This window comes from Tachysurus vachellii, chromosome 8, assembly GCF_030014155.1.
Source record: "Tachysurus vachellii isolate PV-2020 chromosome 8, HZAU_Pvac_v1, whole genome shotgun sequence".
NCBI classification, from domain to species: domain Eukaryota; kingdom Metazoa; phylum Chordata; class Actinopteri; order Siluriformes; family Bagridae; genus Tachysurus; species Tachysurus vachellii.
Genome location: NC_083467.1, coordinates 7,533,997 through 7,552,260, shown reverse-complemented (window position 1 = coordinate 7,552,260; position 18,264 = coordinate 7,533,997). Strand labels below are relative to the sequence as shown.

Here is an 18,264-nt window from a genome sequence, read left to right as displayed (position 1 = left end):
CATTTAAGCCCTCCTTCCTGTAGGGTTTGTGTGTTTGTGTGTGGCTATGTTTTTATATCTTGGTAGTAGTTAAGTTCCCACAAGGACAAGAATATTTTAAAAAGAAAAACCTTGTTTTTTCTTGTATTTTAAAATCTAAAATAGGCAAAATATTTCCTTGTGTATGCAGTGTTACTGTGTTGTACGTGTATTGTGCAGCCTGAGAATATAGACATTCAATTGTTATTAAATGCATGGCAGACTCATGTTAAGTTCAATCTGAACTATTATGTTTGTTTTCTGCGATAAGAAAATGTTTAACTTGTCAGTTCTAGTAATCCTTGACAGCATCTAGAAAGCTTGTGACCCAAGTCAGAGAGCGTCAGCGATGACATTAGCCATATTGTACATTCTATACGTTTGTATAAAGCTAATTTATTGGTGGCTTTTATTGCTGCTGTTTATAAGCTCTTATAGTAAACCCATGAATTTTTTCCCCCTATACATTTATATTTGTGTATGTGTTCATCTTTGTGGGTATGCGTCTCTTAGGCAGGCTCTAACATCTTAAGACAAGATATAATACACACTAGCAGAGACCAAGGCCAGTGTCTAACTGTGCAAACAGAGTGTAGGTCGAATTGTAGAAATGTCAACCCTCCTTTCCAAATCACTTCACAGTTTTGCCACATAAATAAACTCACTAATCCTCTCTTGCCTACTACACACATTAAGAAAGCAGAAAAGAATAACCATTCACTTAACGATTAGAAGTAATTTGAGCTCACTGTTTTCCTCCCTCTCTTCTCTCCCTTCTATTAAAGTCTCATTACAAACCACCATTAATGAGTACTTGATTTAAGTAAAACTACGGAGCACCGCCTTCTCTGTTAATGTTTGTCATAGAAACAAATCACAGATGAAATCATCTCGTTTGAAAATATCTATGAGCTCATATGAAATGTTTTTTTTACCTATTTCTAACACAATATTTAAAACTGAATATTAAAGTAGAAGTACATAACTGAATTTGGGTTCAATGGGACTCGGTTATAAAATTTATTAGGTGCCTTTATTCAATGAGCCTTATGGCTAAGTTCCTTATGCTAGTCCACTATGACACAAAATAAGAGTACAAACAGTTTAAACCCTGTTGTGGTGGCATAGTATATAAAAATAATTAAAACAAAGAGCTAATTATTTGCTTTGTGAAGCGCTAGGTCATTGCTCCTATTTACAAAATTCTAAGAAAATTCTTAGAAATGTGGGCAATTCCCTTTAAAATTAAAAAGAAGATCCAAGTAAAGATAAAAGTTTTTCATAAAGCATCTTAACCCTTAAAAGAGCTCTTAAGGTCAAAAAGTGTTAGGAATAGTAAGGAGGACCTTTAAGGTTTAGGAGTTTCTTTAGCAGAGAAGAAAATGGGCAGAATGTGAAGAGGGAGAAGAAATGTATTGCATACAATATTTAATAATGATAGTGAATTAATAAGATGATACAGATTTGTTTAGGTATTATTTTTGGCAGGAAAAAAATGGCCGAAATATATTGTGCTGCTATGGTATTAAGAGATCTACACTAACACTAACATCTCAGAAACATTGCTGAATAGCCATAGCATCAGAAATTTGTCTCTATGACATTTCCGCACTGTGTCAGAGATGTTTACATTTAAATAACATTTATTACATTTATAACATACAGATGTTAGCGCATCTCTAATATGATCAGTCATGAATGTAATCTCTACATGATATAGACTCAAATATCTTAACATAGAGACAAGGCTTATAATAGACCAGATTTTAAAAGCGCTCCTATATATTTTTACTGGACAACCAATCACAGTCTTCAAAAGAACGTGTCATACCTAGTAATGGTGTCAGCCTCGCCTCCTCTCTAAGATAAAACTTGTTGTATTTTCCTTACTCAGAGTTTTTCTGAGGTCCTAAATCACTCTTAAGATAAGCCCAGGGGTGTTATGGAGCTAAAAACCTCAAATAAAGTGAGTATAGAAATTGGCAAAGCCTAGGCAATGCTGCAAGTCCTTGAGGCTCCTGGACTTCGGCCACTCTGTGAAGGCAGACATCTTTGCTTGGTCCACAGTATTAGATTATATGCACTGTGCTGGTCTAGAGTATGTGAATATCCGAACTGAACTACTTAAGTGCAATGGGGACTAGTGGTAAGGGATATCGATGCACAGTAAATACCAAACAGGCACACAATCAGACTCCAGTTAAAAAAGTGCACCGTTACCACTCCAAAATGCATTAATCAGCACTGCTAAAACAATGAAAAAGTCAGTATCCTGTTTTTTATAGAGAACAGCAGAAATCAAAGGTAGATGTTGGCTTCTCCTGCACTTAGAGTCTCTATGAGCAGACATGGCCACACAGACAAACACAGGAAGAGGTGTGTGGGCGCCACAAAGAGTGAGCCCAAGACAGTTACCTCTTCAGCCATCTGAAAACATGCTTCTGTGTGTCTCTGTTGTGTGTTGCACTGGGCGATTTTATAACAAGACTTAAGGACACATTTCATTTGTCAGTAAAAAATAGCTTGGGATGGAAGAAGACCTTCTTCGGTTAAATCTTTACTAGTCTTTATTTGTTTGACTGTGCATTGACATCTTTTGCAGTAAACATCATAGTATGTTATGCTTCACAAACATAGCTCAAACATTCTCTGCTTTTCATATATAAACCAATTCACCTCCAATTATGTTTCATGAATTATTTATGGCTATAATTATTTTTGGAATTGCTGAAGCTGTTTATATATATATATATATATGTGTGTGTGTGTGTGTGTGTGTGTATGTAATCTATTACAGAGCACAGATTGTAGAGCAAACATTCTGCCAGTGTAAAACAAAACTGCCTTCTGGCCTACATTTGTATCCACAACATATTTATTGCTTTACAAAGCTTAACATTGTCTTGAAATGTTATTTAATGAAACAGTTTTGCTCATTAAATTGTGGTGGGATGTTTCATAATTAATGTCTGCTGCTCTGAACTTTGGAGTTTAGAGACAGAGATTAAAATAAAATTCAGCCTTGGCTATTTACACGTGTGAGTTAAGTATTACAGCTAATTCTAGATTTATTATTAAAAAGGCTATGCAATTAAAAAGGCTATGTATCTTGTAAATTAAAATTAGAGACCTGTAGGTCACATGATGTAGCTCATGGGTTTTATTTATTTCTAATTAAACAGTCCGACCTTGGACTGTATTTGCTGGGAAGCCTAATGCTAGAAAGATTGGCAACTATCTTGAATGCTTTTCATTTGTTAACAATTGTTCTCACTGTAGAATTGTGAATTTCACTTCCCTTTAGAGATGGCCTCATAACCTTTCCCAGATTGATGAACTCAAATTATATTGACACACGCATATCGCATGATATAGACACACACATGAGAGCTCCAGAACACCAATGAAATATATGTCATAGGCTTAAGTCATAGGCTTGATGATTAACTAACCTTGTGCATTTCATTCATAACACTCACTCACTCAATCATTTTCTACCGCTAACTACCTCGGGTCACGGGGAACCTGTGCCTATCTCAGGTGTCATTGGGCATCAATGCAGGATACACCCTGGACAGAGTGCCAACCCATCGCAGGGCACACACACACTCTCATTCACTCACACAATCACACTCTACAGACAATTTTTCCAGAGATGCCAATCAACCTACCATGCATGTCTTTGGACCGGGGGAGGAAACCGGAGTACCCGGAGGAAACCCCCGAGGCACGGGGAGAACATGCAAACTCCACACGCACAAGGCGGAGGCAGGAATCGAACCCCCAACCCTGGAGGTGTGAGGCGAACGTGCTAACCACTAAGCCACCGTCATTAGTAACACATGGCTACTAATTACTCTGAAATTTAAATAAAAAGTAGGAAGGTTGTATTTAGTATAGGACATATGGGGGAATGTGGTAGCCTAGTGGTTAAGGCGTTGGACTAATAAACGGAAGGTTGTGAGATCAAATCCCCTGGCCAGCAATTACTGTGGCCCTCAGTACAATGTAAGTTGCTCTCCATAAGCGTCTCTGTCAAAGTATAGGGTTACGTTTTCCTACATGTAGTTTCTGAATGTTATCTTACATTTTTAGACAAGAATGACTACATATTGAAATCTGTTGTGTCATCTGAGGTTATTTCTTTGTTCTAGTTTTTAGGTCCTGATAAACAAAAACTTTTTGAAGTTGGGCCAGCTTATTTTTCTCTTCTGCAGTATTACTTCCTTGCCACTTGCCTTTCTGCATTTATAGCTTTTGTATCATGAATTGGCAATGTTCTTTAGTCTTAAACTCTTGGTGGCAGTGTGCAACACTGAATACTGAGAGAATTTCTGTTTGAGTTTTATTGTATCATGTCATGTTATTAGCATCACTTACTGGACCAGCAAGTACTTTTGGCAAGCCGCTTCAAGCACCAAAAATGTACCTTGTACTCTGGCTGCATTTATTTGTATATACTGTGTGACTTTTGGTTGCGTGACATCATTTCAAGGCAGCACAGTGAACCAGCACTTTCACATAGAAAGCTTCCCATGGGTATATTTGTAATCCTGACTCATTTACTTCAGTTACTTGTTAATGGTATAAAATTGTAATGACTCGTTCAATAGAAGCTCAGTTACATCCTGTGGGTTGTATTAATGCCTTTGTGTCACTGTCTGCTATAAGAAGTTGGAATGACCATTAGACATTTCATAGTTCAATACGAGGAAAAGGTGGAAAGGAAAGTTTGTACGTGGTGAGTCTATCAGGCTGACTCTGATCAGATTTCTGCCCTGAAGAAACTGGATGTCTGCATTGTTTCGTTGTTTCAATCTGCTTCTTAGTAGTACTACAGAGTAGTCTTACATCTTTGGTGGAAAGTGCTGACTGCCCTTGTTCTCATACATACACTTTTATACCGCATTGCAGTACACAGTACATATCTAACTTTATTAACTTAGCCAACACTTTTGAATTCCTACAGTTCTTACAGAGTATATCTGAAGACTGGTACAAACATCTGCATTAGACAGTAATTTACTTTAATTTGGTGCTTCTCACAGTTGGGACCCTCGGGGGTCTTTATATTTCAGGAATATTTTTTTTATTACAGTGGTAGAAAACAAAACCTACAAAATTCAATTACTCAAATTTATTATTCAGTTCTTATAGTTATTAGTCTGTTTTACTCATTACTTCAATTTAGTGGGTTTAATTTAAATGCGGTCTAGAGATAATGTAAATATTGACCTAGTGTTTTAGTGGAAATTTCAGGAATTAAAAGTTTATTATTACATTATTTATATTTGAATTATGGAATTACTTTATTTAAAAAAAAATCTGACTCTGGCATTCTGTGGAATATTTTCTTTTACAATTAAACACTTACCTGGATTAGAAACCCTGTTTGATAACTTATTTGTGTCCTGTCCAAGAACAATGCCTTTTATAAGACAGTCAAGGCAGGTCAGGACCGAGGGAGGGTTAGGTCTGTCTGAAGGCCACAGGAAGCTGTAGAAGGCCAGGTCTTTCACCATCATCCAAAATCAACATTTTTCTTCCACTTATACACAATGCAAGTGGGATGTGTCAGGCTTCAAGTTGATCAAAACGTGCTTCAAGACCTCAATCGGCTGGCTGGCACAACGGCGGAGGGCATGGCTACCAACTCACTGCCCTTCAAGGACTCAATGTCCTCTATGATCTAAAAAACTGGAGTTTAGGTTGGCCAGGCAGTTCTCTCTCAGAGCCTGAAAATGTGTATGAGTATAAACATCCGACATCTGTTTGCTCACTGTGAATTGCGCATGTGTGTGTTGGGAAGTAGACAGAATTCTTTTGTATATTCTGTTTAAATCATTAAACAATCATTGGAAAGGGGCAGAAATTTCTGTTCCCAGAGGAAGTGAGAAACATTTTGGCAGGAGACTGAATAATTATATCAGACATAGGTGTGAACAGGGAAAAAGAAAATAATAAAAAGGTCCACATTTTACATTACACTTTGGGAAACTGTGAAAAGTCAAGAAATTGAGATTTGTCCCCTTGTGACCTTGTTCATCACAACACAATTCACACTTAAATGTCACCTCAGGAAACCTTGTGAGGTTCAGCTGTCAACTTTGTTTCTGTATGACACAGAAGCCTGTGTACAAAAAAAGACAAGATAAGGATCTATATAAAAGTGCAGATTTGCTAAGTGGTGTATGGGGAGTTTTTCACATTTGACAATTCTATGCAAATACATCCCTATTCCACCTTGCATTGGGATTAATATCGTTCTCTGCTGTTTTCTTGCACATATCACTGATATACTACATCTAAATATGCCATGATTGTCACTACCACTGCTTTCTTATTAATATTTCTCTCCTCATCCCTTATCATTTATCTGACTGAGATAAATATGTTCTTTTAGACTGACTGTCTTTTTTTTAATCTTCTACACAAATACTCTGGCAGAGATTGCAGTTTAGAAGTCTTCAAACCCACAGACTTATTTTATGTGGATAGAATTTCTGATGATAGCAGAAGCCAAGTGAGATTTAGAGGACTTATTAATTATGCCGAAATATCCTAACTAAGCTCTTTGATGAATTCTTAAAGATCTGGCAAGGCTCAAAATCTGTGAAGTGTGTACAGGCTGACTGTTTTATTTCAATAACCATTGAAAATTTGAACTGTAAAATCTCTAGACTTACTATGTTACAGTGAAACACTCCAATGCTTCACGTAGTTCTAAAAAAATATATGAAAAAAAAAAAATATGTCATACATACATAATAGCTACTCCATTTATAATGGTAGGAGAAGGACATGGAGGTGTCCTAGCTTAACTTGTGATAATTGTGTTTGCTTGCAGCAAGAATGAGTTAGGATCATGCTTCATTGACAAAACTAGATCTTATGGAACAGTGCACACTCTCAATAGGGTCACCACACTCGAGAATGACATAATGTGTTTGTGTGGTATCTCACCACTATTCAGTTACAGCTCTATGAAGCTTAGTGAGCTAGTATCCTCTTTATCAATGCCCAGCTTTTTGTTTTTATGTCATGACCCGCAAGGTTCCTCACATATACAGTTTGCATATACTTTCAAAAGTATTGGAACAGAAAACCACTAAAGAAACACATTAGATGGATCGATTAGACAGATAATAGCATTTATAACCTACTCTTGGTTTGAACCCCTGGTTTCTACATGTGAAGATTGCATTTGATGTTAAAAATGATAAATAAACATGAAGACCAGAGAGCTGTTTATTTAAGAATAAAAAGCATTTGTAAGGTGAGCAAAGATGGAAATTCAGTCAAGAACCTCTACAGAGAATGCATCCAATCTAACTCAGAGAAATGTCATCATGGAGCAGTACAAAGACCCAAAACCCTATTGACACATCCAGAAACTTCATTAAGTTTGACTTGCCATCTCAATCACCAGACCTTAATCCCATGTGCAGCATTTAAACAAACAACAGCTAAAACCTTAAACAAACAACAGCTAAGAGAAGCTGTGGTATTACATAAAAAGTACATATTACATAAAACATATTTAGCTATACAGGACTCATGAGATGCTAGAGGATACACATTTAGGATAGTTTATTTACAGAGCATAAACACAATCCAAAATGCATGTTGGAATGGGAGCACATGTCAAATACGAAGGACATGATTTCAAATTCAGATGAAAAATCTAATGAGCAAATAGTAGGCAAGTCAATGGAAAAAACAGAGTAATACACAACACTTGGCAAGACATCAGAAAGGAGTACTGCAAAGTATCATATACCCAAACAGGAAGTAACTTAGCTGTGACTTAGAACTCAGGCAATGAAGACTTCTACTGGCAAGGATGTGTAATGACCCATTCCAGTGAAAAAAAAAGTGTATTCCAGTGTATTTTAATACTCCAGTGCATTATACAGATAATCAAAATAATATCATTCAAGTATAAAAATCTCAATAGCCAGACCATTATTATGTTATATTTTTAGGAATTCTGTGGAGAATCGTAATTTTATTTTATTTTATTTTACTTCTAGATTGTGAATCTGAGCCATAGAAAAGATTAAACCTGTGGTTATGGTTGCTGATTCAAGTTTGCACACTAAATAATTATTAATATGTCACTGTGTTGCAAGAGGTTATGATCTTAGCAAAAGATTGGGTTTATAGCTGCGATGGGTTTAGTCTGTGGTGCATTTGGACTTGACACATAGTGTGGGCTCTAAATTTGTATTTGGATGGGGAATGAATTGTGTAACTTATATAAACTTGTGTAAACTTTGTGTCTGTGAGTTTATTTTCCCTCCTCGCCTAAAATCAGGGAGCAAACTGTTTTTCTAAACAATGATATTTCACAAGTAGTTTAGTCACTTGAGTTTAGATAATAGCTAAACAATGCCTTACTTCAAATAAACCCCATGTCTGAGTGTTAGATGCCAGCAGCAGTAACAGAGAGTATTGGCCTTGCTGGAGAAGAGCTCCTTGATCCACCTTGGCATATCAAAGAGAAAAAAAAAATAATTTTAGAAGAATCACATCATCATCAAGTATAAATGTTTGTGTTGATTTTTTTTTTTTTTAAATATAACTTACTTCTAAACATCTAACGTATCTTTAAACAATGTTATATAGGTTAAATACATAGAAGTGTTTCCTAAATGTAGAAAACATCACTGTTCAGAATTCCTTTCATTTGCACAAGAACATTTCATTTGTTCATTTTTTCTCATATGATAATCCAAATAAAGTCTTTCACAGATCACAAAAATTGAGCAAAATCCCCAGTGTTGAATTAACATCTAGTGTTTATATACACTTTCTGTATATAAAAACACCTGTCTTGCTTATTTATGCAGTTATCCAATCAGACAATCATGAGGCAGCTGCACAATACATAAAAACATGCAGATAAAGGTCAACTGTGACTTTAACCATAGCATGGATGTTGGTGGAAGATGGGCAAATTGTGAAATTTACACAATTTTTTTTTCAAATGAGAATTTTGTGGGTGAAAACACCTTGCTGATAAGACAGTTCTGAGAAAATATCCTGATAGACTGTCGAGCTGCAAGAAAAGATATGGTAAGTCAGTAAGTCCTATAATCACCCTCTACTAATGAGGTGAGCAGAAAAGGATCTCATTGGCACATTGGGCTTCATTCCTGTCAGCCAAGAACAGGAACGCGAGGTTACAGTAGGCACAGGATAAATGAGCATGTGTACACAAATTCCTATTAAAGTTGACAGTGAGTGTATGTCCAAGTAGTAACAAATCAACTCTAAAAGAGTTAAATCAACACTCTAGGTATAAATTCCATATTAGGGATTTGTCAATGTAGATGTATTTTTTACTAAGGAGCATCATTTGATTTGGTGAACTTTGGTAATACCAAGAGAGCTTAATTATTCATGCTTTTTTTGTTTGTCTTCACTGTCCTTTAAAACAAAGCAGATTCTTGGAGTTTGTAAGCTCACAGATAACGAAAAGTGCAATTAGTGTCATCTTTAAGTACATTGGTTTGCTCTAACATTTGGCAACAAGAATCATGTGTTAGGCACCAACCCATGTAAGAATACTCATACAGTATCTCACAGAAGTGCGTACACCCCTCTCACATATTACAGTATGTCACATTCAAAAGTGAGATACTGTATGTGCATATGTCTTTTTATTTTGTACTTTATGTATAGTGTGTAGTATTTAGGAGATGGTTTGCTGTGAATGCTTTTGTTGTTGTAAAAGTTTTGTTAAAGGTTTTTCTGCAGTCTACTGTTGGAACTCTCTCTCTCTCTCTCTCTCTCTCTCTCTCTCTCTCTCTCTCTCTCTCTCTTTCTGCATGTGTGTATATTGATATGTGTGAACTTCCTCTCAAATATAATAAATTCTGCTTTATCACCAGTCCATTCAACACCCTGACTTCCTGTGGGTGAGCGCCTATTTTAATTATTATAATTTCCTCCAGTTTTTTTTTTTTTTTTATCAAAAGACCTTTGCTCTCAGATGTGGACAATGGCTTTAATACGATTAACTGAGTTAACATTTCAACACTCGTTTTTGTTACATATTATTATATATAGCTTGTAATTTACTGTACATTCACTGTTAATGTTACAGTACAGCTGGATTTTTCTGATTAGCATGTACAAAGTGTTCAGTATTGAACTCATACAGCTTTTTTTATGATTCCACAGTAAGGGGTCCTGTCCCTCTGGGCGCAGCTCTGTCAATCCTATTGTCTCCTGCGGTTTCACACGTGGTCCACTGCATAAAGGGCGTCTGGCTGGAAGCTTAAACTTGAAAAGCAGCCATCACAGTCCATCCCTTCACATCTGCTCAATGAGGCGACAAGGACTCATACAGAGGCTGGATGGACAGGACAGAAGCAGTTCACTTTGTCTCTGCCGTAGGGAGGAGAAACCCACCGACTGACCAGAACACCACTGGAGCCACCACTTTACCAAGGTTTCTATTTTGGTATCTATTCACCTTAGTGTTGAACTCTTACACTTCCGGGCAGTTTTGAGGTAATTAAATTGCTGTGTAAACCTGATATGATGTATACTGTATGTATAATTGATGCTTAATTTTAACTTTGTTTATTCTGCTTATCCTTGTTGCCACAGCTTATAATCATAACCTTCCTGTGTTCCCTATGCAGAGTTAAGAATCCACCATGGGAGACTGGAGCCTCTTAGGCAACATTTTGGAAGAAGTGAATGAACATTCAACTGTAATTGGCCGTATTTGGCTCACGGTGCTGTTCATCTTCCGCATACTTATCCTGGGAACGGCAGCAGAGTTTGTGTGGGGAGATGAGCAGTCCGATTATGTGTGTAACACAAAACAGCCTGGATGCGAGAATGTATGCTATGATGAGGCGTTCCCTATCTCCCATATTCGCCTATGGGTGCTGCATATTGTATTTGTATCTACACCCTCATTGGTTTACATTGGTCATGCGGTTCACCATGTCCACATGGAAGAAAAACGGAAAGAGATGGAGACTGTAGAGATTCAACACCAGCAAGATTTAAACAGGAAACAGTTTGCTGTCACAGCAGGTCGAGAAACTGTTCAAATGACTAAAGACACTAGCGCTGATGGAAGTAAAAACTTTCGTCTGGAAGGCACTCTACTCTGCACATACATATGCCATATCATCTTCAAAATTCTGTTTGAGGTGGGATTTATCGTGGGGCAGTATTTTCTGTATGGCTTCAACATCCTTCCACTGTATAAGTGTAGCCGTTGGCCCTGCCCTAACACGGTGGACTGTTTTGTCTCGCGACCAACTGAGAAAACCATCTTCATCATCTTTATGCTAGCTGTTGCTTGTGTCTCACTAATCCTGAACATTGTTGAGATTGTCCACCTATGTTTGAAAAAGATTTCATATGTCTGCTGTCAGACAGCTTCAGCCCAGGTTGAGACTCTTGCCTTTCCTGAGAGAAGCTTACCATTCCTCCTTAGTCCTGCCTTTCATAAGCCAAAAGGTTACAGGCAACTTGAAGAGGATAGAAAAGAGGGGGAGGTTGCACACATCTACCCACTAGCTGAAGCAGGGATAGAGGAAGAGCAGATTTTTTCTCTATCTCAGCAGGTAGAGCAGAAGACCAAAAATGAGGTAGTAGTCCCTACAGCGCCCCCTCTGGAGGAGTCAGTGATTTATGATAAGAAAATCCCAGCTTTTACTGAAGCCACCAAGACTTTTCTTGAGCTACCAACACCCGAAGAGGAGAACTTTAGAAAAGGGGATGAGGTGGACACTTCCATACTTATGATTCCCTTGCATGTGGGACAGGGAAAGCGGTCAAAAAAAGAATGCATGGAGGAGACACAGCCAATTGGTGATATGAAACAAAGAGATGTACAGCAAACTATAGGAGACCAAGTTAGAAATGACAAAGTGACAAAAAACCAAATGGATGTGGAGATTAAGACAGGACAGAGTGGATCAGAAGTTGATAAAGTTCTAGAAGATTTTGAGGTAGTTGTGGAAGATCCAGAAAAGGCTAATGGATTGGGAGTGCTTGAGCAAGTAAGAGAAAATGTTGAGGATGTTGGAGAACTACCACAAAATGCTGAAACAGTTGTAGAAGTTCCAGAAAATGTTCTAGAAGATTTTGAGGTAGTTGTGGAAGATCCAGAAAAGGCAGATGGATTGGGAGTACTTGGGCAAGTAAGAGAAAATGTTGAGGATGTTGGAGAACTACCAGAAATTGCTGAAACAGTTGTAGAGGTTCCAGGAAATGTTGGGGAGAGTGTAGATTTATCAGAAAAAGTTAAGGAGGTTGTGGGAGTACCAGAAAATTTTGAAGCAGTTGTAGAAGTACCAGAGGACAATGTAGATATATTAGAAAATATTGAGGAGGTTGTGGGAGTACCAGAAAATGTTGAGGAGAATGTAGATGTTCCAGAAAATATTGAGGAGTATGTGGAAGTACCAGAAAATTTTGAAGCAGTTGTAGAAGTACCAGAAAATTTTGAGGACAATGTAGATATATTAGAAAATATTGAGGAGGTTGTGGGAGTACCAGAAAATGTTGAGGAGAATGTAGATGTTCCAGAAAATATTGAGGAGTATGTGGAAGTACCAGAAAATTTTGAAGCAGTTGTAGAAGTACCAGAAAATTTTGAGGACAATGTAGATATATTAGAAAATATTGAGGAGGTTGTGGAAGTACCAGAAAATGTTGAAACAGTTGTAGAAGAACCAGAAAATGTTGAGGAGAACGTATTTGTACCGCAAAATATTGAAAAGGTTGTGGAAGTACCAGAATATGTTGAGGAGGTTGTAGAAGTACCAGAAAAATTTGAGGAGGTTGTGGGAGTACCAAAAAACTTTGAAGCAGTTGTAGAAGATCCAGAAAATGTTGAGGACAATGTAGATATACCACAAAATATTGAGGAGGTTGTAGAAGTACTAGAAAAATTTGAGGAGGTTGTGGGAGTACCAAAAAACTTTGAAGCAGTTGTAGAAGATCCAGAAAATGTTGAGGACAATGTAGATATACCACAAAATATTGAGGAGGTTGTAGAAGTACCAGAAAAATTTGAGGAGGTTGTAGAAGTACCAGAAAATATTGAGGAGGTTGTAGAAGTACTAGACAAATTTGAGGAGGTTGTGGGAGTACCAAAAAACTTTGAAGCAGTTGTAGAAGATCCAGAAAATGTTGAGGACAATGTAGATATACCACAAAATATTGAGGAGGTTGTGGAAGTACCAGAAAATGTTGAGGAGGTTGTAGAAGTACCAGAAAATATTGAGGAGGTTGTAGAACTCCCAAAAAATGTTGAAGAGGTTGTAACAAAAAAATTCAACAAGGTTGTAAAAACACCAGAAAATAATGACCTGGGTTCAGAATTTCCAGAAAATGTTTATGAGATTGTTCATGTTCATGAAAACATTAAGAAGCTTGTAGAAGATCTCGAAAATCCTGAAAAGTTTGTAGATGTTCCAGAAAAGATTGAGGACCTTGCTAATATTCATGAAAACATTGAAGATCCTGAAAATACAGAAATGTTTGAGGAGCTTGTGGAATTCCAAACAGAATATCTAGTAAGTAAAGAGCTGACAAACACAGATGCGCTTACAGATGATTCTCAGGGCTTCTCTTTAGAAGAAGAGAAATCTGTAGCTCGCTTAAGGAAGGAGAAATCTTTAGAGGTGATTCTATCTGTATGGGAGGACGATGTATCTAGGGAAATCAAGAGGTCAGATATACCCGAGGGTGCAGAAGAGACACTCAATTTAGAGTTAAGTGCAGAGGGACCCAAAATAGAAAATTCATCTAAGGTGGAGTCAATAAAGGATGGAGTCAGTACAAAGGAAGTAGTAGATTTCGCTGATGCTGTGGACACAGGCAATTTATTCAAGATGGGCAATCCAGAGGAGGTTAAAAGCCCAGAAGACCAAGACATTGGAGAGAACACTGGTGATACTGAAATAGTGGAGAGTTTAGAATTGGAGGCTAGGTTGCCAGAAATGCAGATGCTTAAAGACACAATTTCAGTCCCTAGTCTTATACCTCTGGAATTGGGAGCAACAGGGACAGTGGAAGATACAAGAGCAGTGAGCTGTCTTAGAACAGGGAGTAGCAGAGCGAGGTCAGATGATCTTACAATATAAATGACTGATTTATACATGAGCTGGAACATAGTTATTTTAACACTAAAAAAGCAAAGAAACAATAACGAGTATTTTGTTTTTTTCCTCATTTATTATTTCATTTCACTAGATTTTGTTAATTTAAAACAGATTTGTGATTTTTTTGTTCTTTTTATGCTAACTGAGGTCCATCTTCAATTAGGAGTTATTATTAGATTATGTTTAACGTTTACGTACATATTAGATTGAGTGATTTATGAGTCTATTTATATGCCATCTAGGTAAAAACCTGACTTAAAAAAGAAATGAAACAAATTGCATGAAAAAAAGCAACATTAGCCATGAGCTGCTCGAACAACTTCAGTGCCCTAACAGTGCCCGAACTGCAGGTATGAATATCAGTCTTCCAAAAAATGGAGGGCTCTGTTTAAACCTCACTCCAATGTTTCTCAATAAACTTGATCTGATTAGTGTGAAATTTATAGTATATGACTTACCCCATTTTCATACCTTTCAAACCACCATTCGTGCTTTAAACCTTCGCCTTGTTGATGGGTACACTGGTCAGGCCAAAATGTTTCATCATCAGATGTGTACTTTGTACAGATTTGAGGTTACTCCTCCTTTTAACGGGACAAGCAGCATAACATAGACACCAGATCTTCATTTTTGTCTGTGCAATAAAATCTGGGCCTCTCTTTAAATAACTTCTTCACTGCTATGTTCTTGAAAAGCAGCTAACATGATGCACCTCTTAGAGAACATATAGCTTACTGTATAAACACTTGTTTCCTCAATAAAATGTACTTACTCGTTAACTTGTTTTGTTAGGCCAGAAGTTATGCTGGCATTTCATCCATGGGCAAATCCCCTTAGCAAAAACACTGCTACTAAATCAGCACTCAGTATTGCACTCCTGCAGAAACTGAAAACCCTCTCTGGTCACTAAACACACTTACTATGACGTGAGGTTTTTATTACAGTAAGTGTATACAGACAGAATCATTTTTAAGACAGTACTTGAATACAATTATGCCCAAAAGAAGTTTTGAAAAAGATGTTTTCAGCATGTGAATGATTATTAACACCTAGCAAATGCCAACTAAACAGTTACTGAGTAAAGAAAAGTAAAATAAATTACTTTAAAGGTATAAATTAATTTAAGGGTATAAATTCAAGCTGATTACATAGTTAGCTGGTTAGCTAGCTGTAGTTGATTAAAAAGTAAAGTAAATGAAAAAACGTGTTATTTCTAGCAGCCGCTAGAGGGGGCTAAATGTTTTTATAGAAAGGAATTTACCCTGAGGTTCTGTAAAGAGGGATAATGTCCATGCCGCCATTGATGCTTGGTTGTTGTTGCACATGTAAGGGTTCTGAGAGTCAGTACAGGATGAACAGTTATTCCTGTCCAGTGTTTTTTTTTTTTTTGGACTTTTTTTTTCAAGTTTTGAAATTACTAAGCTAGTTCACAAACTAGTTGCGGTTTTGCTGCTAACTAAAGAGACTGTAAAATGCTTTTTTGCCAGAAAATTTAGCATTTCATTTGCAAAGGAATTTAATTCAATTCTCTTTGTATAGTGCTTTTAATAAGGAAAATAGTCTCAAAGCAGCTTTACAGGAGTATAAAACTTTAATTGATTATTCCATAACATGCCAATTTTGTCAATGTTCCAAGTATGGTTATGTAAGAAAATGAAATAATGAGGGCATCGAAGATCTTAATGAAAAGGTTTATTACAGCTGCTAAGTAGATCTCTAATAGCCATTATACACAATATCTATAACATACCTAACATACCATGACATAACTTATAACATCACTTGTTAACTCTGGAATTTTGTGTTGCTGTACAATCTCGTGCACTAAGGATGTGTATGGGATGTTCCTGGTAATTTGAATAGGCTATTATGTTTTTATGTAAATAAAGATAACTATCTAATTGCTCTAAATATAGTCAGAAAGGCTTATTGACGGTACTAACATAGAAGAAGAAGAAGAAGAAGAAGAATTTCTATGCATTATTTATTGATAATTTATGTATTATTCACTCATATTATACGCTTATAATATAAATTTGAATAAAGTGTTTTGTCCTCTTTTGTTTTATTGGTTTAATATCAAATGCAAATCAGCTTAGCTTGTGAATTGTGTATTTTACATAGTGTGTGTGTATGTGTGTGGGAAGTTGTTAAATTAGATTTTTCCAGCTCTTAGTTCATATTGTTCCTTTCTAGTTCCTTTCAGAGTCTATGTATAGCCATAAGGTAGTGACTGCAACTTGATACAGAAATAAGAAACAGAAATAGCTGAGCAGTTGAGGGTTAAGTGCCTTGCACAAGAATCAAGCAGTGGCAGATTAGAGGTTCTGGGATTTGAACAATCAGGAATAGCTTGGACTTTTTCCCTGTCTAAACACTAGAGGCGTTTTGTCTTGTGCCATGTGCTTTTGTTTTTGTTCACATGTGTTAGCCTCACCCTATCCTTTATCCCTTCCCATGTCCCTTGTTTTCAATAATTGCCTTCACTATTTATACCAGTTGTCCTTGTCCTTGTGTTTCTGAGTTCTGTGTTTGTGTTTTGTTTGTGTTGTTTTTGTGCTTTTGTGTTTTTGGTTTGTTGTTATCTCTCCTGGTTTTCTGTTTCATTACCTCAGTCCCTTTGTCTTTCCCAGTGTTTTTCCATGTGTTTGTATTTTCATTAATAAACCCCCTTTTAGGTTATCCCTGCATTTGGGTCTAATTCCTCTCTGTGGTGACACCCGTTTCTGACAATAGCCTTCCAATCAATAATCCAACTTCTTAACCACTGAGCCACACTGAAATTTTCAAGCTTAACTTCTCAGTCTATGGACAAACAATGCTTCCCTTTTTAAAGTATGGTGTGAAAACAAAAGCATTTTTGAGAAAAAGCCCTCTAGATATTTCTTGGCACTTAAACCCAACCAAAATAGCAGTGTGTTTTGCCTCCAAAACATTAGGCTGCTTTAACAAGAACACATATGAAAGTGAGATGATTAATCACTAGCAGCCTCTGTTAATGTTGGTCATACCGATATTATAACTTGTGAATATTAATAGCATTCTAATCAAAATATACTGTATGTTCACAGCTTTTAGATTCTGTATTGGATACTGTTGGGATTGCTGTGGATAAAACCACTTGAAGTCCATCACACCGTCTTTGACCTGCCATTGCATCTGCCAGCTTTTAGCTCAGGTCTTCATCAGTGAGCATTTAAAGACTTTGGCCAGAAGGAATTAGTGTTAAGTCTATAATGAACTCAGAAATGACATTGACCTATAAGTTCCTCAGGAGCTATTGCACAATTCCACTCAACTACAAACTGTTGTACAAAGGACATATTCACCCAAATGAGGATGGGTTCCCTTCTTGTTTTGTTTTTGTCTCAGTCTGTCTGCACTGTCTCTTGTCTTGTACTGTTTGCAAGCGGTTCTTAAGTCTAGACCAGCAACCTTTTGGTGCTACTTAAGAACCACTTTTCCTGGTTCAGAGCCGGTGCGTTTCTTTTTTCAAAAAAGAAAGAACTGGTTCTAAATTAGGCTCTGGCTCCAAACCAGCACTCAAAATGCCTCTGCGAAAAAGGGGCATTTGAGCCCATGGTGAGAAGTTTTTTCCTATGAAGATGGCTTTGCTCTTAGCTTTGGCTTCCTTCAAAAGAGGGAGATCTGCAGGACCTGTTAATTGACCCCACATGTAACCTGGTTCCCAGCGTCACTTGCCACAGCCCAGACGTCTATTTGCACTTCCTTCAGACAACTAGAAGCTAAAGTAATGTGACATAAATGCCCTTATATGGACTCGCTCTGGAGTATTCCCTTTGCCCTTTCTGAGCTGTTACAGTAAATTGGTGTGTGCACACAGAGCTTCAGACACAACTTCTTCAAAGAATCCTTGACGCAGAATCTCGTTCCATTCTCAGGGAACTAGGTTACATACGTAACCGGGTGTAGTTTTCCTTGCCACTATCACCTCAGGCTTGCTTATTAGGGATAATTGTTAGAGATAAATTTAATTTAATTTTAAACTTTTCCATTTTTTTTTCTGTTTCTATGATTCTATAAAGCTGCTTTGAGAAAATGTCAATTCTGCTACAAAAATGACTACAAATGTTTTGGACTT

General features: G+C 37.0%; 1 protein-coding gene across 1 annotated transcript; it reads left to right on the top strand.

Annotated features, from left to right (window-relative positions):
* The first annotated feature begins 10,688 nt into the window (after positions 1-10,688).
* On the top strand, positions 10,689-14,144 carry gja8a (gap junction protein alpha 8 paralog a). Its single transcript, XM_060877173.1, has one exon. The coding sequence runs from the start codon at positions 10,689-10,691 to the stop codon at positions 14,142-14,144; it is 3,456 nt and encodes a 1,151-aa protein (XP_060733156.1).
* The last annotated feature ends 4,120 nt before the right edge of the window (positions 14,145-18,264 follow it).

Excerpts from the sequence above, each read along its gene's own strand:
- gja8a (XM_060877173.1), top strand. The coding sequence starts at position 10,689 with ATGGGAGACTGGAGCCTCTTAGGCAACATTTTGGAAGAAGTGAATGAA.